This window comes from Schistocerca piceifrons, chromosome 6, assembly GCF_021461385.2.
Source record: "Schistocerca piceifrons isolate TAMUIC-IGC-003096 chromosome 6, iqSchPice1.1, whole genome shotgun sequence".
NCBI classification, from domain to species: Eukaryota; Metazoa; Arthropoda; class Insecta; order Orthoptera; family Acrididae; genus Schistocerca; species Schistocerca piceifrons.
The window spans coordinates 468,006,493-468,031,365 of NC_060143.1; the positions used below are offsets into that span (position 1 = coordinate 468,006,493).

The 24,873-nt window shown below is 43.7% G+C and overlaps 1 protein-coding gene across 1 annotated transcript in view; it reads left to right on the forward strand.

Moving 5' to 3' along the window:
• LOC124803065 (pyroglutamylated RF-amide peptide receptor-like) overlaps positions 1-2,800 on the forward strand; it is a 318,321-nt gene extending 315,521 nt beyond the window's left edge. The window contains exon 7 of the mRNA XM_047264192.1: positions 2,683-2,800. Coding sequence (XP_047120148.1) covers positions 2,683-2,722 — 40 coding nt within the window. The 3' untranslated portion in view covers positions 2,723-2,800. The remainder of the gene's footprint in view (positions 1-2,682) is intronic.
• Positions 2,801-24,873: the final 22,073 nt, after the last annotated feature.

A 24,873-nucleotide genomic window follows, 5' to 3' on the forward strand; every position in this document is an offset into this window, starting at 1 on the left:
GCGCAATAGGCTGCACGACGTGCAACTTCACTCCCGACGTCCATGGAGAGGTCCATCTTTGCAACCACTACATCATGCAGCGCGGTACAGATGGACCCAACAACATGGCGAATGCACCGCTCAGGTTTAGCATCACTTTCTCTTCACCGATGAGTGTCACATATGCCTTCAGCCAGAGAATCGTCGGAGACGTGTTTGGAGGCAACCTGGTCTAGCTGAATGCCTTACACACAATGTCCAGCGAGTGCAGCAACGTGGAGGGTTCCTCGTGTTTTTGGGGTGGCATTATGTGGGGCCGACGTACGCGGCTGGTGGTCATGGAAGGCACCGTAACGGCTGTGCGATACGTGAATGCCATCCTCCGACTGATAGTGCAACCATATCGGCAGCATATTGGCGAGGCATTCATCTTCATGGACGACAACTCACGCCCCCATCGTGCAGATCTTGTGAATGACTTCGTTCAGGATAACGACATTGCTCGACTAAAGTGGCCAGCATATTCTCCAGGCAAGAACCCTATCGGACATGCCTGGGATAGATTGAAAAGGGCTGTTTATGGACGACATGACCCACCAACCACTCTGAAGAATCTGCGCCGAATCGCCGTTGAGGAGTGGAACAATTTGGACCAATGGTGCCTTGATGAAGTTGTGGATCGCGTGCCACGACGAATCATCAATCTTGCATCATTGCAAGGGGACATGGTACGGGATATTAGAGGTACTGGTGTGTACAGCATTCTGGACCACCAATCCTCATGGTCTCGCTGTATGGTGGTACAACATGCAATGTGTGGTTTTCATGAGGAATAAAAAGGGCGGAAATGATGTTTATGTTGATCTCTATTCGAATTTTCTGTACAGTGTGCGAAACTCTCGGAACCGAGGTTATACAAAACTTTTTTTCATGTATGTATTTTTAATTTTTTTAAAATTCACGATGCGGCTGCATCGTTTCCTTCGTATGTCAACAGGTTATGGGAGCAAGGTTCTTCTGTGACATTCTCTACTGATACCTCTTTGTTTGTCACTGTACCACTAGGGCTTGTATGTCTTTTCCACTCTTCTTCTGATATTGGGTTTATATTGGCTGTATCCTCAAACACTGGATCTTGGAATACGTTGAGACAAGATGTTGACGAGACAATTCGGCCTTGAATAGAAGCAGATACTATTTTGTAGAAATACTATTTTGCGCAAAAGATCGTTACTACACAGATCAGTTTTGCCTTTAATTTGCAGTACAATTGAAAGTAGTGACTAAAAGGCAGTGGTACTTTACAGATAAACGGAAGTGGCGTGAATCAGGATGTCCCTACCTGTTAACCCTAGGACGCCCAAGCCTTTTTTTCTAACTTGGATGCCTAAGGGGGGGGGGGGGGGGGGTGAGCGTTCATCGAGCCCACAGGTATTAAATAAGTTTACTGACAAAAAATTATAACTTTCAAAATGGTTTGTGTATTTTAACTAAGGCATCGGTTTAATAATGTTGTTAATTGTTATAAATATTGGATTGAGTGAATAAAAGATTGACATATTACAATACAAAATACAGTTGTGTTCATATACAATAGGCTACTCTGAGTCGTCAACTTCAAGGCAAGAGACACACTTCACAATTTTTTCTGAATGTGTGTCACACACATGTTATGACACTGTCCTCAATACTGTTTTGGTATACATAGATTGTTTTATTTCTGCTTCTTTGTTTTAGCTTTTCTTAAACAAATATGGCACCGACCTTTCCCTGCAGGAGGCTCACGTGCTTCTGTTGTCACTTCTTTTATTTTCTTTTGTAGAATAGTCTCCATTGATTGAACAATTTGGTTAGATAACCCTCTTGCATTGGCACTTCTTTCTTCTACCTGTAATTTCACTAGTTCCATCCCAGCTTGCAGGAGATAAAGTTTCCGTTTGTTGTGTTTCTTGTCATTCCATCTTGGATGTTGCTGGATGAATATGGTGGTTGCATTGATAGCACAAATGTCGATGAGAGAGTAAAATACAGATAGAGGCCATTTCTTTGTTCCCCTCTTGCAGGTGTACTTACGCGCCATTTGATCAATGGTATAAATTCCACCTTTAGTGGAATTAGAATATGCATTTACCTTGGTGTTGTTCTTCTCTCCTCCAACAGTGCCTTTATCTTGGTGCATTGTTGACAACATCAGTAAGTTTTTACTTAGGCTGGGAACTGCACTAACTCACTGCATGTTTACAAGATAAATAATAGCTGACTGAGATCAACAATCACTTCCTCCGAAAGTAAATCGATTGTTGTGAATATCAAGAATACCAACCAACAAGAAACTAACTTGCATTGTTGTAGAGATGAGAAATACGAAATCCTACTAAGGGAAATTTTGTATAGCATGGAAGCCTAATGGGGGGGGGGGGGGGAGGTTGTTGGACCCATAATAGGTTTATTTATTTTTTCTTTCAAAGCGGCAATTTTCTATAAAACATATTGACACTAGCGTTTCATAAAATAGCCAACAAACAATAACTCAAAGTGAATATGTAGTATGAAAGTTACTTGGGCAAAAGCAAGGGGCATAAAAAACTATGGGTTCAACGAATCCCCCCCCCCCCCCTTAGGCGTCCTAGGGTTAAGTCTTTTTCAGAGCAGAGGTTCCAGTCAGGTCGGCGCAGTGACGAGGGGGTGCGTGGCGTGTTGCAGCTGCGGGCGGCGCATCTCGGTGACGACAAGCGCCTTCTGATGGCTGGCGGGCTGGTGCTGCGGGCGGCGAGCGCCGGCGGCCGGCAGCACCGCCCGCTGCGGGGGCAGAGCCAGGGACAGGGCCGGCGGCGGAGGCGGCGACAGAGGCGGCGAGGTCAGAGCCGGGGGGCGCGGGCTCGGCCTGCGAGACATGCCGGCGGCGGCCGCGCGCTGCTGAGCGCCGCGCCCACGCACCGCCAGACAAACCACTGCTCACACGACTCCACAACGCAACCGTAGATTATCTCCACGATGTACTCTCTCTGTGTCTGTTATTTTTGTGTCTGTGTCTTTGTTGTAATAAAACATGTGAAAAAATCACACTCTCCCTCCTTTGCTGTTACTACTCACCACTACCTCGTCGTTACCAGCCATAAGTTAGGAGTCAAGTCTTGAGATGAAGAAGGCTGCAAAGAGAGAGTAAAATTGTACCCGGGTAAGCCTAATATCTTTTATAACATTTTTCTACCTCTGTTGTACACTAATGGCCATTAAAATTGCTACACAAAGAAGTAATGCAGATGATAAACGGGTATTCATTAGACAAATATATTATACTAGAACTGACATGTGATAACATTTTCTCGCTATTTGGCTGTATAGATCCTGAGAAATCAGTACCCGGAACAACCACCTCTGGAGTAATAACGGCCTTGATACGCCTGGGCATTGAGTCAAACAGAGCTTGGATGGCGTGTGCAGGTACAGCTGCCCATGTAGCTTCAACGCGATACCACAGTTCGTCAAGAGTAGTGACTGGCGTAATGTGACGAGTCAGTTGCTCGGCCACCACTGATCAGACGTTTTCAATTGGTGAGAGATCTGGAGAATGTGCTGGCCAGGGCACCAGTCGAACATTTTCGGTATCCAGAAAGGCCCGTACAGGACTTGCAACATGCGGTCGTGCATTATCCTGCTGAAATGTAGGGTTTCGCAGGGATCGAACGAAGGGTAGAGCCACGGGTCGTAACACATCTGAAATGTATCGTTCACTGTTCAAAGTGTCGCCAATGCGAACAAGAGGTGACCGAGGCGTGTAACCAATGGCACCCCATACCATCACGGCGGGTGATTTGCCAGTATGGCGATGACGAATACACGCTTCCAATGTGCGTTCACCGCGATGTCGTCAAACACGGATGCTACCATCACGATGCTATAAACAGAACCTGGATTCATCTGAAAAAATGACGTTTTGCCATTCGTGCACCCAGGTTCGTCGTTGAGTACACCATCGCAGGCGCTCCTGTCTGTGATGCAGCGTCAAGGGTAACCGCAGCCATGGTCTCCGAGCTGATAGTTCATGCTGCTGCAAACGTCGTCGAACTGTGCGTGCAGGTGGTTGTTGTCTTGCAAACGTCCCTATCAGTTGATTCAGGGATCGAGACGTGGCTGCACGATCCGTTACAGCCATGCGGATAAGATGCCTGTCATCTCGACTGCTAGTGATACGAGGCCGTTGGGATCCAGCACGGCGTTCCGTATTACCCTCCTGAACCCACCGATTCCATATTCTGCTAACAGTCATTTGATCTCGACTAACGCGAGAGGCAATGTCGTGATACGATAAACCACAATCGCGCTAAGCTACAATCCGACCTTTATCAAAGTTCTAAACGTGATGGTACGAATTTCTTCTCCTTACACGAGGCATCACAACAACGTTTCACCAGGCAACGCCGGTCTACTGCTCTTTGTATATGAGAAATCGGTTGGAAACTATCCTCAAGTCAGTACGTTGTAAGTGTCGCCACCGGCGCCAACCTTGTGTGAATGCTCTTGAAAGCTAATCATTTGCGTATCACAGCATCTTCTTCCTGTCTGTTAAATTTCGCGTCTGTAGCACGTCATCTTCGTGGTGTAGCAATTTTAATGGCCAGTAGTGTATATTCCACTATACCAGTAAATACTTAATTCTTTACAGAATCACACTCCTATGCATAAACCTCAATCAAAAATCTGACTACTTTACAAATGAGTTAAGGTATGGAAGATTTGACTTTAAACATGTAAGCAAGGGAAAATTATGCTTAACGTCTGTTTTAAGACACTAAGTGGTCTCGTTATAAAACAGTGTAATTTGCACTCAACCGTTAGAAAAAGTTAGTTTTTCACTTATATAATTGTTTATAAAGTTATACCTCTTAAACTGCCGTACAGTTACATAATTTTGCAGGTACATCCAGTGGTGTACGTGGATACTGTCTGCAAATTCTGTTGTGAATAGAGTTATTAGCAAAGAAGTAATACATTAAAACGGAAGACAAGTTACAGAATGCTTCTACGCTGATGCTGTGCCAAGACGAAAGTCGAGGAGAGAATGTCTTGTGTTTCTAAAGAGATCTGCACGATTTGTGCCTAGTGCTCTGATATCCCTATGTCAAAATTTTAGCCCTGCTCTAAGAGATGCCTTTCCTTTCCTGCTTGGCAAAGATGTGCCACCCTCACGGGCAGGAACAACTAGTGACTCAACGTCAGTGAATAAACTAGTGACTTATACACAGCGTGGGTGAGTGTAGTATTAAAGGCGCTCCTATTGAAATTTGATGCTGAAAATCACTTGAGTCACAGACTTTAGTCACTAGTTTTACTTGTCCAGTAGAGAGGTACGTTTTAACCAAACGCGAAAGAGAACGTACCTGTTACTGCAGTGCTGGGAAGTTTTTCTAGGAAGGCATATGCCTAGAATATAACGTTGTTCGGAAGGGAAAAATGGACAAAAGTGGTTCAGACAAGAATAGAAGAGAAGCAATTCCAATAGGGCGATGCCAAAGAAAGCAGAATATTGGATGGACAGATAGCTGAACTAAATGAGGAGGTGCTTAATACAACTGGGGAGAAAAGAAATTTATGGCATAACCTAAGAGAAGGGACCACTTAATTGGACACATTCTCAGACGTCAAGCAATTATCAGTCTAATATTGGAAGAAGATATTCCAAGGTCCGCCTCAGTTGCGCAAATTTTCTGTTCCTTACCCAGGTTTCGGCTAGATTAATCTAACCTTCTTCAGAAGCATAAAATCGCTATAACATGCCAGAGTAAGGCACAGTCAACTCTAAACATTAAACCTATAGTACCGTGGTACCATGTCGAATTAAAACTACTTAACTGGAGTCCAGTCCCGGCAATACTTCACCACGTGGTCGGTTGGCAGCGGTAATTACGTTGGCACTGACAGTTGCACGCGGAATTGCACTGAGCACATAGCGACTCGTTTACGTGTACATATGGAGAGTCAAGGCTGTATATCATTGGCTGCCTGTGTATCATGTTTTGGGAGCTGTTAACCGCAATTGTAAGCAAACTAAGCTTTATGTAGACGCAATCCCTATGTGTATTAACTATACGCAAATTGTATTAAATGGTAGGAAATTTACTTGGTTGGGTTATCCTTAAACTTTATATACCCAACCAAGTAAATTTCCTAACATTTAATACAATTTGCGTATAGTTAATACACATAGGGATTGCGTCTTCATAATGCTTAGTTTGCTTACAGTTACGGTTATCAGCTCCCAGTACGTGATATACAGACATCCAATGATATACAGCCTTGAATCTCCATATGCGCACGCACACGAGTTGCTCAGTGCAATTCCGCGTGCAGCGGTCAGTGCCGACGTAGTTACCGCTGCCAACCGACCACGTGGTGACGTGATGACGGGACTGGACTCCAGTTAAGTAGTTTTAATTCGACATGGTACCACGTTACTATAGGATTTAATTTTTAATGTTGACTGTGCCTTACTACGACACGTTATAGTAATTTTGTGTTTCTGAAGATGGCTATATTAATCTAGCCGAAACCTGGGTAAACACCAGAAAATTTGCGCAAATGAGGCGGATCTTGCAATATCATAGTCTATCACCGTTGGTGACGGGGCTGCAATATGCTAAAAATTCTTAATATTGGAAGGAAGTGTGAGGGGTAAAAACTGCAGACTGAACCTGAGACATGACTACCGCATGCAGATTAAAGTGGATGTGGATTTCACTAGTTAACAAGAGATGACGAAGCACATTACAGAGAATTGTGGAGAACTGCATCCAGGCACTCTTTGGACTAAAGACCATAACAATGACATGCAGCACTTCACGATTTATGAGCTTATCGGTAAAAGTAACCGCTAGGATGTCCACATGGTCGTAACGAACTGATGCCGCTATGCCCGAACTGTTAGCTCAGTGATTGAGCTCCATACAGCTGATAATATGTCATTACACAGTGAATGATATCCAGACTCCTCTGCTGCAAAGTGCACTTTAACATGCAGGCTGAGTGCAAAATGTTTTGGGAAGAACGGAGATTCAGCGTGTCTTTCAGTAATGGCTGGGTTCTTGTGATACACTGCTGTGGCGACCACACGCTAGCTGAGAGCTTTGTTTACATGCAAGTCAGACAACGCCCACAATGACACATTCGTGTGTTGTTGTGTACAAGATGTGACCTCCGAACCTTGACATTGAGAACAATATTGACAGAGCTGCTAGAGTAGTAACACTTTAAGTTTTCGCGTTACTCTCCCAGCATAACATGGTTCCACAGGCCGCATTTCAGCCGGACAGTGCACAACCAACCACTATGGCGAGGAGTGCTCCACACTTCTTCTAGGGACGACAGGTAAGAGTGCACACCTGGCATCGTCTAACATTTCAAGGGTATTTAAAACCTCACGATCATGGTTCCAACTTGTAGGTTTCTTAATTGACAAATACACTCCTGGAAATTGAAATAAGAACACCGTGAATTCATTGTCCCAGGAAGGGGAAACTTTATTGACACATTCCTGGGGTCAGATACATCACATGATCACACTGACAGAACCACAGGCACATAGACACAGGCAACAGACCATGCACAATGTCGGCACTAGTACAATGTATATCCACCTTTCGCAGCAATGCAGGCTGCTATTCTCCCATGGAGACGATCGTAGAGATGCTGGATGTAGTCCTGTGGAACGGCTTACCATGCCATTTCCACCTGGCGCCTCAGTTGGACCAGCGTTCGTGCTGGACGTGCAGACCGCGTGAGACGACGCTTCATCCAGTCCCAAACATGCTCAATGGGGGACAGATCCGGAGATCTTGCTGGCCAGAGTAGTTGACTTACACCTTCTAGAGCACGTTGGGTGGCACAGGATACATGCGGACGTGCATTGTCCTGTTGGAACAGCAAGTTCCCTTGCCGGTCTAGTAATGGTAGAACGATGGGTTCGATGACGGTTTGGATGTACCATGCACTATTCAGTGTCTCCTCGACGATCACCAGTGGTATACGGCCAGTGTAGGAGATCGCTCCCCACACCATGATGCCGGGTGTTGGCCCTGTGTGCCTCGGTCGTATGCAGTCCTGATTGTGGCGCTCACCTGCACGGCGCCAAACACGCATATGACCATCATTGGCACCAAGGCAGAAGCGACTCTCATCGCTGAAGACGACACGTCTCCATTCGTCCCTCCATTCACGCCTGTCGCGACACCACTGGAGGCGGGCTGCACGATGTTGGGGCGTGAGCGGAAGACGGCCTAACGGTGTGCGGGACCGTAGCCCAGCTTCATGGAGACGGTTGCGAATGGTCCTCGCCGATACCCCAGGAGCAACAGTGTCCCTAATTTGCTGGGAAGTGGCGGTGCGGTCCCCTACGGCACTGCGTAGGATCCTACGGTCTTGGCGTGCATCCGTGCGTCGCTGCGGTCCGGTCCCAGGTCGACGGGCACGTGCACCTTCCGCCGACCACTGGCGACAACATCGATGTACTGTGGAGACCTCACGCCCCACGTGTTGAGCAATTCGGCGGTACGTCCACCCGGCCTCCCGCATGCCCACTATACGCCTCGCTCAAAGTCCGTCAACTGCACATACGGTTCACGTCCACGCTGTCGCGGCATGCTACCAGTGTTAAAGACTGCGATGGAGCTCCGTCTGCCACGGCAAACTGGCTGACACTGACGGCGGCGGTGCACAAATGCTGCGCAGCTAGCGCCATTCGACGGCCAACACCGCGGTTCCTGGTGTGTCCGCTGTGCCGTGCGTGTGATCATTGCTTGTACAGCCTTCTCGCAGTGTCCGGAGCAAGTATGGTGGGTCTGACACACCGGTGTCAATGTGTTCTTTTTTCCATTTCCAGGAGTGTATTTTCCTTTTTTACTTGTGAATTAAGCAGGAGTCGAGGTGAAACCATGACCTTGTCCATTTACAAACTGCCGGCTGCGGTACCCACTGGACGAAAATTTCGACACCATTGGTCAGAAACACGTTCATCACCTAGTAACCACTGTTCAGCATTTGTGAATTCCCATATTAACCCCAGGGGAAAATATTTCCCAGGAATACACCAAGATTGTCTTTGATTCGGTGAGGGGATATGATTCTAGCACGCTTAATTACACACAATATTTAATTCTCAACTTGTACATAGCAACGGAAGCAATAATAATCATTTTATAAAGTCCTCTATGACATTCACCCTGGTAATACAGCGCTATTTTTTTGCAGGCTGCTGTAAGGTAATTAAATAAACTGATTCCTCATTATCTGTTAGAATTCGGTCTCAAGTCGACAAAGTTCAGTTGTTCCTCTACACTCAGAGCTACTTAAAATCAACATTTGTTAGATGACCAGCTTGCCACTTACATCATGCTTCTCGTTTATTAATACATAGATTTCATACACACATCCACAGCCACATACGTTCAACCGAACCAAAAATACCTATGACTAATATGATATGAATATCAAAATTAACTATACGATATCATGACCAGATAACATACAGATACATTTCATACGCCCATCCATATTAGCATTCCTTCAGTCATATTAAAAACATATAGCACAAATCCGGTACATATATTTCAATTAGAATATCTACAAAATCAACTACATATAACAGTTTAAAGAAGTTTCACGAACGAGAAAGTTTTACGTTTCATCTGTATCTTTACAAAAAGTCTAACTTGCTACAGTCCTATTACTCATACTTCCAGTGCAAAATCTCCCTTTAAAAGACTAATTTATTTCATTAAAATATTCCCTGCTGTATATTTTCCTAACAAACACTAATATCTCTGATGGAAATGATGAATTTCACATTTCTAACACTGTGTTTTTTTATCGCTATTCTTCAGTGACCATCGATGTATTTATTTATTTGTTTGTGATTGGCTTCTAGCACCCATAAGTTTTAGGTATCACAAATTGAAATAATTGACAAATATAGCAAGAGACAGCTTACACTACACTCGTTCGTCCTCTGTTAGAATATTGCTGCACGGTGTGGGATCCTTACCTGGTGGGATTGACGGAGGACATCGAAAGGGTGCAAATAAGGGCAGCTCGTTTTGTATTATCACGTAATAGGGGAGAGAGTGTGGCAGATATGATAAGCGAGTTGGGATGGAAGTCATTAAAGAAAAGACGTTTTTCGTCGCGGCGAGATCTATTTACGAAATTTCAGTCACCAACTTTCTCTTCCGAATGCGAAAATATTTTGTTGAGCCCAATCTACATAGGTAGGAGTGATCATCAAAATAAAATAAAAGAAATCAGAGCTCTAACAGAAAGGTTTAGGTGTCCGTTTTTCCCACGCGCTGTTCGGGAGTGGAATGCTAGAGGGATAGTGTGATTGTGGATCGATGAACCCTCTGCCAAGCACTTAAATGTGAATTGTAGAGTAATCATGTAGATGTAGATGGTTGTGGCACAGTTTCTCGCGCCGCGCGTCGTGCGTGCCTCCCTAGCACCGTGGGAAATTTGAGGTGGGAGCGGAAAAGTAGCCCGGCCATATGCTCACATCGGAACGGCTCATATGAGCAGCGGTAGTATTGCCCATACGATAAATTTTGCCTTACTGTTTATTAAATTTTATTGCCTTCGGGTAGTGTTTCGTTTTTCCCCCATTTAAACGCTCCAGCTTTCTTCGTTAGTACATTACACTTTTCTGTTATTTATATCTGTATAGTTCTATTTTGTTTTTCTTCTGTCAAGAAAAATGCATTCTTCAGTAACTAGTGAGCCATTTGCCGCTGGAATTGTATCATATGCCTCCGCGATGTTTTCAGATCGCAAGAAGGGTCATATGGTTCAAATGGCTCTGAGCACTATGGGACTTAACATCTATGGTCATCAGTCCCCTAGATCTTAGAACTACTTAAATCTAACTAACCTAAGGACAGCACACAACACCCAGTAATCACGAGGCAGAGCAAAGCCCTGACCCCGCCGGGAATCGAACCCGGGAACCCGGGCGCGGGAAACGAAAACGCTACCGCACGACCACGAGCTGCGGACGGTCAGATGGTGGTGAATAAGGAAGCAAGGAATGTTATAAAATCATGTGATTAAGAAGCAAGGCAGGAAAGTAAAACAAGGTTATCTTGTCGCTGCCTAGTATTCTGGCGTAGCTGTACGATCTGTTACAAAAATTTAGAAAGGGATAATCTCCACAGATGATATCCCTTTGTGCTCCTGGTCAAAAGCGTCCAAGATCTGAAGTATGAAAGTCTCACGGTGATTACTTGGATATGGATGTAATAATGTAATACGACACACTGTACTACATGCATGTGAACAGCACATTTCCACTGCAAGTTAGAAACAGTCAAAAACCAGTCACAAATAACAGTGTTTTTATTGGTTCGCCGTGATGAGAAAAATATTTCAATTGTTACATGCACATTATCAGCATTAATGAACTGATTATACAACAGGCTACACAAATGCAGAAAGTGGTCGGATTATTACGAAAGTAGGAATATCCTAAAAGAGTGTCATGGTTAGATATATTTAATTTGTTGAAATGTACTGCTGACAAAGGCAGATCTACTTTCATGACAATGTTTTTCGAACTCCAGCTCACAAGGCACACATGGCTAGTTTCTGCATTCCTGTCGCGCGCGTTATCCTCCGCTGCTGACAATACACCGACCATTGTGTTGTACCACAGACCAATTGTTTATTTTTCTCAATAACAACTATTTTATTCGCGATCACACGTTGTCAGTTTGGCATGCTGTAGGTGAGTAACCAGAACCTGGCATGTGCCTGTCATTCCGCCTGAAGAAACGCTCATCATTATTTTAATACTGCTCAGATCAAGAGAAGAAATAAAATCCTTTGGTAAGTTTCCATTCCAGTCGATCAGTGTTAAAAATACTGATGGGATACGGGGATTCCACCAAAATGCCAACAGATTTGGCAATATGATTTTGTGTGAGTTGTTAATCATTTCTCATTCGAAGAAGCATCACCGTTTGTGAGTAACGACCAAATTTCTCTTGGTGACTGGTTTAGTTGTACTTCCTTTGTCGCCATGTAATTCGCCAAATTCATCTCACAGCAGGTATTGCGACAGAATTCCGAAACGGAGTGCCTCATTAAACAAGTAATTGGCAATCACAGAGCTCAATAGCTCATGAAAAACCTCATAGTGTCGGTTTGCAGTAACATAAAAAAAGAAATTTCGTGTTTATTTTCATGCTAGGAAGCTCTTGTTTCGCTAGCTGTCGCAAACTCTTAAAAAATTAGTCACTGGAGTTAAATAACTAAAAAGGGAAGTATAAATACTGATATATCGCCATAGATAAGAAACTTCCGTGTGTTTAAGAATTCGAAAAACACTCTCCTCCTTGTGTGCTAACATTCGCCAAACTTTCGTTTCGATATCTCGAGCGGTTTAGGAGATATGAGAGATGTTGCAAGTATTTCATTCTCGCGGGCATGAGATCGGAAGTGAGCGCGCTTCATGGGATCCATTTTCTCGAGATCGGAGGCAGATAGAGACCTCCTCCCAAGTCTAAACAAAAATTCAACATGTTAGCTAAATTTAATACGCAGCAACATGTGGTGTAACGCGCACCAAACGCAAAATCATAGATACCGCTAATTTTCGTTGCAAACTTTTTGAGTTTTGCGTAGTGTCGTACTAAAATGTGTACATCACAAGAAGGATGGTCATTAGCGAGATGATAGGCAATTCGCCACTAAGCTAACATATAACGCCAGAAGCAAGGCAAAAATCAAATATTTTCAGTGAATAGTTTCTGTAAACTCGTTTGAGAAAGATAACAGGGTACGTGCGCTTCGGTTCTGTCAGTGCAGATCGTTGCCCGTCGGCGCGTGCAAAGTTAGGTGTAGGCGTCGCAATATGCGCTGGACCACTGTGAAATGTGCGGAACGTGCGTGTCGCGCTGTAGTGTCGTGTCACGTCACACCTGCTATCCGCGTCTCAATTTGTGCTTAGCCTTAGTTTGCGCACACGCACGCGCCTTGTTGTTGTCGGCCATTTGCAGGTGAAAATGTCACGGCACAGCGTACAGCGCTTGTGAAGGCCTACTATGCGAAAAATAACAGCCCAATTGCGGCTCAAAGGAAGTTTGCGACCGAGTTCAAGCTGAAGACAGCCAGTCCAAGTGAGCTAACTGTGGTGTCACCGCCAGACACCACACTTGCTAGGTGGTAGCTTAAATCGGCCGCGGTCCATTTAGTACATGTCGGACCCGCGTGTCGCCACTGTGTGATCGCAGACCGAGCGCCACCACAAGGCAGGTCTCGAGATACGGACGAGCACTCGCCCTAGTTGTACGACGACTTTGCTAGCGACTGTACTGACGAAGCCTTTCTCTCATTTGCCGAGAGACAGTTAGAATAGCCTTCAGCTAAGTCCATGGCTACGACCTAGCAAGGCGCCATTAGCCTTACGTAGTTTGAGAGTTATCGTATGAAATGTCTCAACAAGAAGAACGATGTACAACAAGGATAATTAAAAGTTAAGTACTCGAGGAGCTGCATACTTTTCTTATGAGAATTCACTACTTATCCTGTTCCAGAATTCACGCCAGTCGGCGTGTGTGTACGCGTGCCTTACTTTCGGCTCCCTTCTCAGTGTGGCGTAGCCAGCTTGTTACGCCACAACACTAACAATCAAGAATTTGATTCGTAAGTTTGAGAGAACGAGTAGCCATAGTGATGACAGTGTTGGCAATTTCGGTCGTCCAGAAGGGTGAAACCGCCTGAAAACATCGAGATGAAATGCCGTGTGTTTCAAACTAGCGACAGGAAATCGATCAGACGAGCTGCACAACAAGTGGTAATCAACCGGGAGACACTGCGACAAACCTGTTGTTGAACACCTGCATCTCTTTCCATACAAAATTCGAACCCGTCAGCCATTAAGCATCATGGAACAGCAGTTGTGTTTCGGGAACACTACTGTCCACAGAATCGACGAACAGGACTTCGATGTGAATATGGTTTGAATTAGCGACGAATCCCACTTTCATTTGGATGGGTTCGTCAGTAAGCAAAATTGGTGCATTTTGGGGGACTGAGAATCCGCATTTCACGATTGAGAAGTCTCTTCCCCATCAAGAAGTGACTGTGTGGTGTGCAATGTCCAGTCACGAAATAATCATTACGATATTCCTTGATGGCACGGTGACTACCGCGCGGTACGTGAAGGTTTTGGAACATGATTTCAGCCCCATTATCCACAGTGATCCTGATTTTGACAAGATGTGGTTCATGCTAGATGGAAATCGACCCCATCGAGTGTGATGTTCTGGAGGAACACTCTGGGGAACGCATTCCGGCTCTGGGGTACTCAAAGGCCGCTGTCATAGGCCTCGATTGCCCGCTATATTCTCCGGATCTGAACACATGCGACTCCTTTTGTGGGGCTATATTAAAGACAAGATGTACAGCAATAACCCCAAACCCACTGCTCAGCTGAAACAGCCTTTCAAGAGGTCATCGATAGCATCGATGTTCCGCCACTTCAGCGGGTCATGCAGAATTTCATTATTCGTCTGCGCCACATCATCGCCAATGGTGTCAGGCATATCGAACATGTCATATCCCAAATCTAAAAACCCGTAGTGACCTTTACATGTTGAATAAAGTGTGCGCACGCCGTAGTTTGTAACTAATTTTCATATAGTTCAATAATTTGTCATCCTGTATGTCGATAGCGGGAGGGATTTACGTGTGTCTGATAAATTCCTTCCCCCGAAAATTTCCCACCTTCACACCTTCCCTGTGTTACCACAGATGACGTGTGACTGACCTCATTCGTACCAATAGTGGAGTATAGGCGAGGTGGCTATTTGCTTCCACCACCCTGAGTGGAATGCATAAAATTTGAATAATGTTCACCAACCTGCAGTCTTCTATAGTTGTTGTCCCCTGCGCAGAAAAGGACACATAGGTCGTGAGTCCGTTATCTTGAGGCTGTAATAAACTGATAGCGAGAAACTGGAAGGGTAGAAATAGTCAAATTTTGAAGTGGTTTCTTTAAATGGGATGCCACCCGCTTTTTATTAGCGCAATACGGGCAACTGCACAATTATGGTCCACGCCCACTCTACGAATTACAAGCCGGCAACGGCCTTGCCGCAGTGGATACACCGGTTCTCGTGAGCTCACCTAAGTTAAGCACTGTCGGGCGTAGCCGGCGCTTGGATGGGTGACCATCCAGCCGCCATGCGCTGTTGCCATTTTTCGGGGTGCACTCAGCCTCGTGATGCCACTTGAGGAGCTATTCGACCGAATAGTAGCGGCTCCGGTCAAAGGAAACCATCGTAACGACCGGGACAGCGGTGTGCTGACCACACGCCCCTCCTATCCGCATCCTCAGCTGGGGATGACACGGCGGTCTGATGGTCTCGATGGGCCACTTGTGGCCTGAAGACGGAGTGCTATGAATTACAAATAATTTCCCTTCTTCACACTTTCACAAGAAATAAACAAAATAACGACTTGCGTGTTTGCGTGATTAACATGACGTTAGTTCTTAATTACATGTCCCAAAAACCTGCGATTGCTAATTAAATTCTTAACCAGTACCGACCGTGGCTGATAACATGTCTGCCCTCCGAGACAGCAGGTCCAGCTTTGATCTGACACCCGAAGCACTTCGCCCGCCAGCCAAGTTAGGCGCGATACGAAAATCTAAGTGCTTCGTCTGCCTTTTCGTTTAGCTATTGTACAGTACTCTGCTCGTAAGCAACACTTTTTAATAATGGAATCACACCTTGCTATTGAGAGATGCTTTTATATGAAACGCAAGTGATTTTACTGTTAAGTTTTTCTAATATTAATCACAGAAGTTTATCATTTTGGCACGCTACTTCCGAAAACAGCAGCCAATCATGGAGGAGGACCACCGTGTAGACGGTTTTTCTCACGTCACTCGTATCGGACAAATCATTTGTCACCGGTACCTCACGCCACATTACGTCATCTTCCCTCTGCTGGCTTCTCAACTGCTGTAAGAAGAACTTCTAGTATCTGAATATGATGCCTGTAAAGCCAGAAGTATTACACATCTCCTTCCTTCAGAGGTTTCCAAAAATTGGGATGTTCTCGCTAGCAACAATCAATTTCGGAAATAAGCAAATTTTTACTCAAATTTTCAAGAATTTTTCAGCTATCATCTTTCAGGAGCCGTAACAGAGCTCTGTAGTTGCGATTCGTTATTGTTTTAGAAAACTTGGATCTGCTTTGTATTTTTCCATTCTCAGATTATAAATTAATTTATATGATTACAGACGTATTTAGTTTGTGATTGCCGGCCGGAGTGGCCGAGCGGTTCTAGGCGCTACAGTCTGGAGTCGCGCGACCGCTAGCGTCGCAGGTTCGAATCCTGCCTCGGGCATGGATGTGTGTGATGTCCTTAGGTTAGTTAGGTTTAAGTAGTTCTAAGTTCTAGGGGACTGATGACTTCAGAAGTTAAGACCCATAGTGCTCAGAGCCATTTTTTAGTCTGTGATTAGAAAAACTAATTGTTGCCTTCAATAAAACTTCACCTGTAGCCTTATATTCCAAAATCATTATTCTTCAGTTACACGTTCTGTACTAATTACATTACTCTTTTATAGCAGGCATTTTTAAAGTAGCATTATTCTGCATCTTTATGTTGTTGGAAGTATTTGTTAGCTCAAAATCTATTATCTCTATTAAAATACTCAATAGCAGTCCACTATCTTCTAACTAAGTTTTAGTCACAGAATTTGTACTGCTGTTAAGCTACTATTGGCACACTTCCGTCCGTTAAATTCATCAAAATATTTCACATGTGACGTTAAATTGTTATAAACTTTTGGCTCATCTGGTGCCTTCACATGCCATTCTTTACACTTTTTATCACTGTTATGTCGGCACTAAGCCGTTCTGCGCTTCTTCACATTTGAATGCATCATGAAGACGTCCAATACGCATAGTTATAAATCAAACGAACGCAACACCTATACATTTCACAAATACGTGGAGACAGGTACACATTACACTCACACCTCTTACCAGAACACACTCAAGCAGCCCATATTGATGATTCTGTTGTCAATTAAGATGCCCTGCGTTGTAAAAATCTAGACTTTCCCAACTGGTGTTGAGTTTAACAACTGTCAGTCCATTTTCCCATCTCGAACCTAAGCGTACAGCTCCAGAACACCAACTGAATTCCTGAACGTACAGCTCCAGCACAATTCCTTGTTACAATGCAAAATGCCTTCAACTAGTTTCCTAATAAGTTTTAAAAAATAGAATAAATGAATATAATTTCATACACTATCACAATATAAATACGTACTACGTAATATTTTGTTTTGATTTTGGTTGGTTGTAAACAAAGTCACTGTTGTTTACGTTCTACAACGAAAGGGTTTTATCGTTGTTTCTGTTTTGACCACAAGAGTATGCATTGTTTACGTACAGCTAGTGCATTGCCTTTCACAGTAATTAAGAACTCGGTACTTGCTCGCACCATCTGTTGCTACTGACCCACTTCGGTAGTGACTCACGTACTTACACAGCGTCACTTGCTATGCTCTTTAAATCTTATCTACGGAAATTTCCATTTCCGATTCACAGATATGTCGAGAGAACCTTTTAGAATATTGCTTGGAGCATAATACACAAACACTAAATTACCAAATCATTGCTTCACCCCCCAAGGCGAGGCATCATCCCTTCTATATATGAGTGTTACTATTACTATAAACCATACTAGTGGAAGTCTATTCATGTAATGACTGTGTATTTTCTATTGACGAGCATTATGTGACTTTGTAATATGCATGGGCTAATTATCTTATCCCTCCGCCGTGAACCATGGACCTAGCCGTTGGTCGGGAGGCTCACGTGACTCAGCGATACAGCTAGCCGTACCGTAGGTGCAATCACAATGGAAGAGTATCTGTTGAGAGACCAAACAAACGTGTGGTTCCTGAAGAGGGGCAACAGACTGAATGATTGATTGAACTGGCTTTGTAACAGCAACCAAAACAGCATCCCGATGCTGGTACTGCAAACGGCTGAAAGTAAGGGGTAACTACAGCCGTAATTTTTCCCGCGGGCAGATAGGATATAAAATGTAGACTGGCGATGGCAAGGAAAGATTTTCTGAAGAAGAGAAATTTGTTAACGTCGAGTATAGTTTTAAGTGTCAGGATGTATTTTCTGAAAGTATTTGTACGGAGTGTAGCCATGTATGGAAGTGAAATATGGACGGTAAACACTGTAGACAAGACGAGAATAGAAGCTTTTGAAATGTGGTGCTACAAAAGAATGCTGAAAATTAGGTGGGTAGATCACGTAACTAACGAGGAGGTAGTGAATAGAATTGGTGAGAAGAGGAATCTGTAGCACAATTTGACTAGAAGAAGAGATCAGTTTGCAGGACACGTTGTGAGGCATCAAGGGATCACCAGTTTAGTATTGGAGGGAAGCGTGGAGGGAAACCAAGAGATGAATACACTAAGCAGATTCAGAAGGATGTAGGTCGCAGTAGTTACTCCGAGATGAAGAGGCTTGCACAGGATAGAGTAGCATGGAGAGCTACACCAAACCAGTCCTTGGACTGAAGACCACAGCAACACAACAACAATTGTTTTATTCTTAACTTGACCTTTATTCTAACTTCCTTTCATGTTTAAAGCCAATGTGTGTCATTACTCTCTATATTTCATGTCATGTGACCTTCTATTTAAAACGTATTTACTATTTTCATGTCTTTTATGTGCTTTCCATGTCAGTGTTGTGTCTTATGTCGACAATACGTCTGCTCCGTTGCATTTCATAAGATGGTTGCGTAAAACCACTCCGCCCATAAATGCTACGTGATGACCGACTTACACGTCGCCTTGCGCCTTTCCTCCCTCACTCTTCATTAATGACTGGCCGCCCTTCCTGTCGCCCAACAACCAATCTTCGCCTTTCTCTCTGTAAGTAACTGGGCTTCTTTTCTATCGCCTAGTAACTGTAATTCTCTTTTCTCTCTCTATGCAAATAATTTGCAGAATTTTCCGTCACGTAATAACCATAACTCCTCACTAACTATAAACGTCTCTGGCAGGGCTATTCTAAGCCTGTCGGTATATCATAATTCATTACAGCGGAAACCACTTCGCCGTTTCGGTTCATGCTCAAGAGTGACCGTATGTTTAATTTGACTCAAATTTGTTCATCATCTCAAGACAAAATACAGTTATTTCCATTATTTATGCCACCAGAATTATTTCTGTTGCACATTTTCATATTCACTTAAAATGGTTTTAGCACCGTCCTCTTCTTCTGCAGTCTTCTTTGTTATACATAATAGCCCTCGCCATGCTTTCCAGTTATTAAAATATTTTCAAACAAAGTTTGCCTATCATCGTTGTAAATATTTGAATATTGTTGTGGTCTTCAGTCCAGAGACTAGTTTGATGCATCCTCCGTGCTACTCTATCCTGTGCAAGCTTCTTTATCTCCCATTAATTACTGTAACTTTCATCCTTCTGAATATCCTTAGTGTATTCATGTCTTGTCTACCTAAACGATTTTTATCCTACACGCTTCCCTCCAATACCAAACTGGTGATCCCTTGATGCCTCTGAATGTGTCCTACCAACCGATCTCTTCTTCTAGTCAGGTTGTGCCACAAATTCCTCTTCTCCCCGATTATATTCAGTACATCCTCTTTAGTTACGTAATCTACCCATATAATCTTCAGCATTCTTCTGTAACACCACATTTCGAAATCCTCTATTTTCTTCTTCTCTAAATGATATATCGTCCATGTTTCACTTCCATACATGGCTTCTCTCCATACAAATACTTTCAGAAAAGACTTGATGAGGCATAAATCTACACTCGATGTTAACAAATTTCTCTTCTTCAGAAACGCTTTCCTTGGTATCGCCAGTCTACATTTTATATCCTCTCTACTTCGTCCATCATTAGTTATTTTGCTCCCCAAATAGCAAAACTCATCTACTACCTTAAGTGTCTCATTTCCTAAACTAATTCCGTCAGCATCAGCTGATTTAATTCGACTACATTCCATTATCCTCGTTTTGCTTTTGTTGATAATCATCTTATATCCTCCTTTCAAGACACCTTCCATTCCGTTTCAACTGCTCTTCCAAGTCCTTTGCTGTCTCTGGCAGAATTATGATGTCGTTATCAAAGCCTCTATTCCCTGGGTTTTAATTCCTGCTCCGAATTTTTCTTTCATTTGCTTCACTGCATGCTCAATGTACACGTTGAATAACGTCGGGGATAGGCTACAGCCCTGTCTCACTTCCTTCTCAACCACTGCTTCGCTTTCATGCCCCTCGACTCTTATAACTGGCCGGCCGGGTTGGCCGAGCGGTTCTAGGCGCTACAGTCAGGAACCGCGCGACCGCTACGGTCGCAGGTTCGAATCCTGCCTCGGGCATGGATGTGTGTGATGTCCTTAGGTTAGTTAGGTTTAATTAGTTCTAAGTTCTAGGGGACTGATGACCTCAGAAGTTAAGTCCCATAGTGCTCAGATCCATTTGAACCATTTTTTCAAATGGCTCTAAGCACTAAGGGACTTAACATCTGAGATCATCAGTCCTCTAGACTTAGAACTACTTGAACCTAACTAACCTAAGCACATCAAACACACATCCATGCCCGAGGCAGGAATCGAACCTGCGACAGTAGAAGTCTTATAACTGCCATCTGGCTTCCGTACAAATTGTAAATAGCGTTTCGCTCCCTGTATTTTACCCCTACCAACTTCAGAGTTTGAAAGAGAGTATTTCAGTCAACATTTTCAAAAGCATTTTCTAGGTCTACAAATGCTAGAAACGTAGATTTGCATTTCGTTAATCTATTTTCTAAGATAAATCGTAGTGTCAGTATTGCCTCTCATTTGCCAACATTTCTATTGTATCCGAGCTGATCTTCCCCGAGGTCGGCTTCTACCAGTTTTTCCACTCATTTGCAAAGAATTCGTGTTAGTATTTTGCATCCGTGACTTAATAAATTGATAGTTCGATTATTTTCACATTCGTCAACACCTGCATTCTTTGAGATTGGAATTATTATGTTACTGCCTAGTGAAACGTTGCTGTGATGCCTCGTGTAAGGAGAAGAAATGCGTACCTTCACGTTTCCGACTGATTGTAGCCTATCGCGATTGCGGTTTATCGTATCGCGACATTGATGCTCGCGTTGGTCGAGATCCAATGACTGTAATCAGAATATGGAATCGGTGCGTTCAGGAGAGTAATACGGAACGCCGTGCTGGATTCCAACGGCCTCGTATCACTAGCAGTCGAGATGACAGGTATGTCATCCGCATGGCTGTAACGGATCGTACAGCCAGGTCTCGATCTCTGAGTCAACAGATGGGGACGTATGCAAGACAACAACCATCTGCACGAACAGTTCGACGACGTTTGCGGCAGCATGGACTATCAGCTCGGAGACCATGACTGCGGTTACCCTTGACGCTGCATCACAGACAGGAGCGCCTGCGATGGTTAACTCAACGACGAACCTCGGTGCACGAATGTGAAAACGTCCTTTTTTCGGATGAATCCAGGTTCTGTTGACAGCAACATAATGGTCGCTTCCCTGTTTGGCGACATCGCAGTGAACGCACATTGGAAGCGTGTATTCGTTATCGCCATACTGGCGTATCACCCCGCGTGAGGGTAGGGGGTGCCATTGGTTGCAAGTCTCGGTCACCTCTTGTTCGCATTGACGGCACTTTGAATCACCTCTTGCTCGCATTGACGGCACTTTGAACAGTGGGCGTTAGATTTCAGATGTGTTACGACGCGTGGCTCCACCCTTCATTCTATCCCTGCGAAACCCTATATTTCAGCAGGATAATGCACGACCACAGGTCCTATACGGACCTTTCTGGATACAGAAAATGTTCGACTGCTGCCCTGGCCAGCACATTCTCCAGATCTCTCACCAATTGAAAACGTCTGGTCAATGGTGGCCGAGCAACTGGCTCGACACAATACGCCATTCACTACTCTTGATGAACTGTGGTATCGTGTTGAAGTTGCAATGGCTGCTGTACCTGTACACGCCATCCAAGCTCTGTTTGACTCAATGCCTAGGCGTATCAAGGCCGTTATTACGGTCAGAAGTGGTTGTTCTGGTTACTGTTTTCTCAGGATCTATGCACCCAAATAGCGTGAAAATGCAATCACATGTCAGTTCTAGTATAATATATTTGTCCAATGAATACCCGTTTATCAACTGCATTTCTTCTTGGTGTAGCAATTTTAATGGCCAGTAGTGTATATAAATAATTAATAAGAGATGTTAGGCGTTTTGGCGGATAACACCCGAATGTGCTGATCAATAAGAAGCAAGTTCAGTCAAATCGGCGGATTCTCCCCCGGGAATGGTACATACTGTATCATTTGCTGCTTGTGCCTCAATCCACTTTTCTACCAAATGCAGTTTCACGTGCATCAAGCTGCATGAAGGAGAGCTTCTATCAAGATATGGTACTGGTGGTCACATCCAGGAATATCACAATAGACTCTCTATATACTCCATCCACGTCTCTGCTGTCCATTTTTTAGTAGGGCTAGTTTTCGATCTGAGCTCTTGATATTCATGCAGGTGGTTCTCTTTCCTCCATAAGATCCCTTTTAATTTTCCTGTACGCGGTATCTGCCTCACCACTAATCATATATGCCTCTACATCCTTACATTTGCCCTCTAGCCGCCCCTGCTTAACTATTTTGCCCTTCCTGTCGATCTCATTTTCGAGTAGTATGTGCTCGTTTTCACCTGCTTCATTTATTGCATTTTCATATTTTCTCCTTTCATCATAGAAATTCAATATCTCTTCCGTTACCCAAGGATTTCTACTAGCCTAGTTATTTTATTTACTTGATCCTCTGCTGCCTTCACTATTTCATCTCTCAAAGTTACCCATTCTTCTTGTACTGTATTTTTTTCTTCTGTTATTGTCAATCGTTCCCTAATGCTCTCATTGAAACTCTCTAGAACCTCTGGTTCTTTCAGTTTATCCAGGTCCCATTGCCTTAAATTCTTACCTTTTTGCAGTTTCTTCATTTTTAATCTACAGTTCATACCCAATAAATTGTGGTCAGAGTCCACATCTGTTCCTGAAAATGTCTTTGAGTTTCAAATTTGCTTTCTAATCTCTGTCTTACCATTGTATAATCTATCTGAAACCTTCCAGTGTCTCTAGGTCTTTTCCTCGTATAAAACCTTCTTTCATGATTCTTAAACCAAGTGTCAGCTATGATTAAGTTATGCTGCATAAGAAATTCTACCAGGTGGCTTTGCCTTTCATTCCTTACCCCCAGCCCAAATTCTCCAAGTACTTTTCCTTCTCGTCATTTCCCTACAATCGAATTCCAGTCTCCCATGACTATTAAATTTTCGTTTCCCTTACGTATCTGAATAATTTCTTTTAACGCATCACACTTTTCTTCAATCTCTTCATCACCTGCGGAGCTAGTTGTCATATAAACTTGTACTACTGTGGTAGCCGTGGGCTTCGGTCTATCTTGGCTACAATATCGCTTTTACTATGCTGCTCGTAGCAGCCTATCCGCATTCATATTTTTTTACTCATTACTTGTACATTACCGTTATTTGACTTTGTATTTACAACCCTGATCAGAAGTCTTATTCCTCCTGCCCCCGAACGTCACTAATTCCCACTACATCTAACTTTAACATATCCATTTTCCTTTCTAAACTCTCTAGCCTACCTCCTCGATTAAGCGATCTTACGTTCCACGCTCCGATATGTAGAACCTCAGTTTTCTTACTCCTGATAACGACGTCCTCCTGAGTAGTCCTCCCCCGGAGATCCGAATGGGCGACTATGTTACTTCCGGAGTATGTTACCAAAGAGAAGGCCATAATTATTTAACCATACAGTAAAGCTGCGTGCCCTCGGGAAAAATTCCGGAACCAGTGCAGCAAGGACGTTTTGGTTAATGTGTTAGTGTTACAAGGCCAGATCAGTCAGTCATCCAGACTGTTGCCCTACAACTACTCGGGCATCTCGTAATCGTCAGTTACCTAGCAATACAAGGAACTTTATTGCCCCCTGAGGTGTTAGTAGTCATAATATTTTTTTCATGCCATTGACTGATGTTTCCTTCAGTAATTGTCGTGGCAGTATTTTCGTGGTAGAAGGAGGCATTCCATTCAAAACTTTCTCAAAGTTAACCACATAACCTGCCTCCATATGATGCTTGTTACAACTGAACTGATAGCTCTGTCTCCCACAAACGAATGCAGTATACCTTTGATCATTTTTTGCTGTCGACCTCTGACAGTTGCTGGCTGTCAACTCTATGTTTATTGATATCTTGATACCACTGAACTTCGGCTCGAGACCTTCTAGTACTTTACTCCTATCCATTTGAGGTATAATGACTTCTTCAACAGGAAACATTCTGTCCACAAATACTCCACCTCTTTCTCTGTTCCGTGTGCTGCAAGACCAGTATTGACTCAAGAATGCATGAACAAATTCTTTATATGTTTTACATATGTTACTGGCTCCTGTTCCCCATGATACTGCTTCTTCTTCTAAGCTGCTGGCCACAAATTTGATTTTTTCTTTTTCTATCATGTTTTTAGGTATGGTTCCCTCAAACTGTCTAATGAAAGCTACTGGGTTTAAAGTCCCTTCCTAGAGAAGAGATGGGATCTATGTGCATTAGCGGGATTTGCTACGTCATTTACATGAACAATACCTCTCCACCTTTCTTATTCACAAAAAATTTCGACTTTTTCTTTAACTTCATTTTCTATTTTTTTCTTGCGTCTCAGGAAGTTCTTCTTGCACTGTTTCTCTCATTTTACCGTGAATCGGACCTGTGATGCGTTTACAAGAGG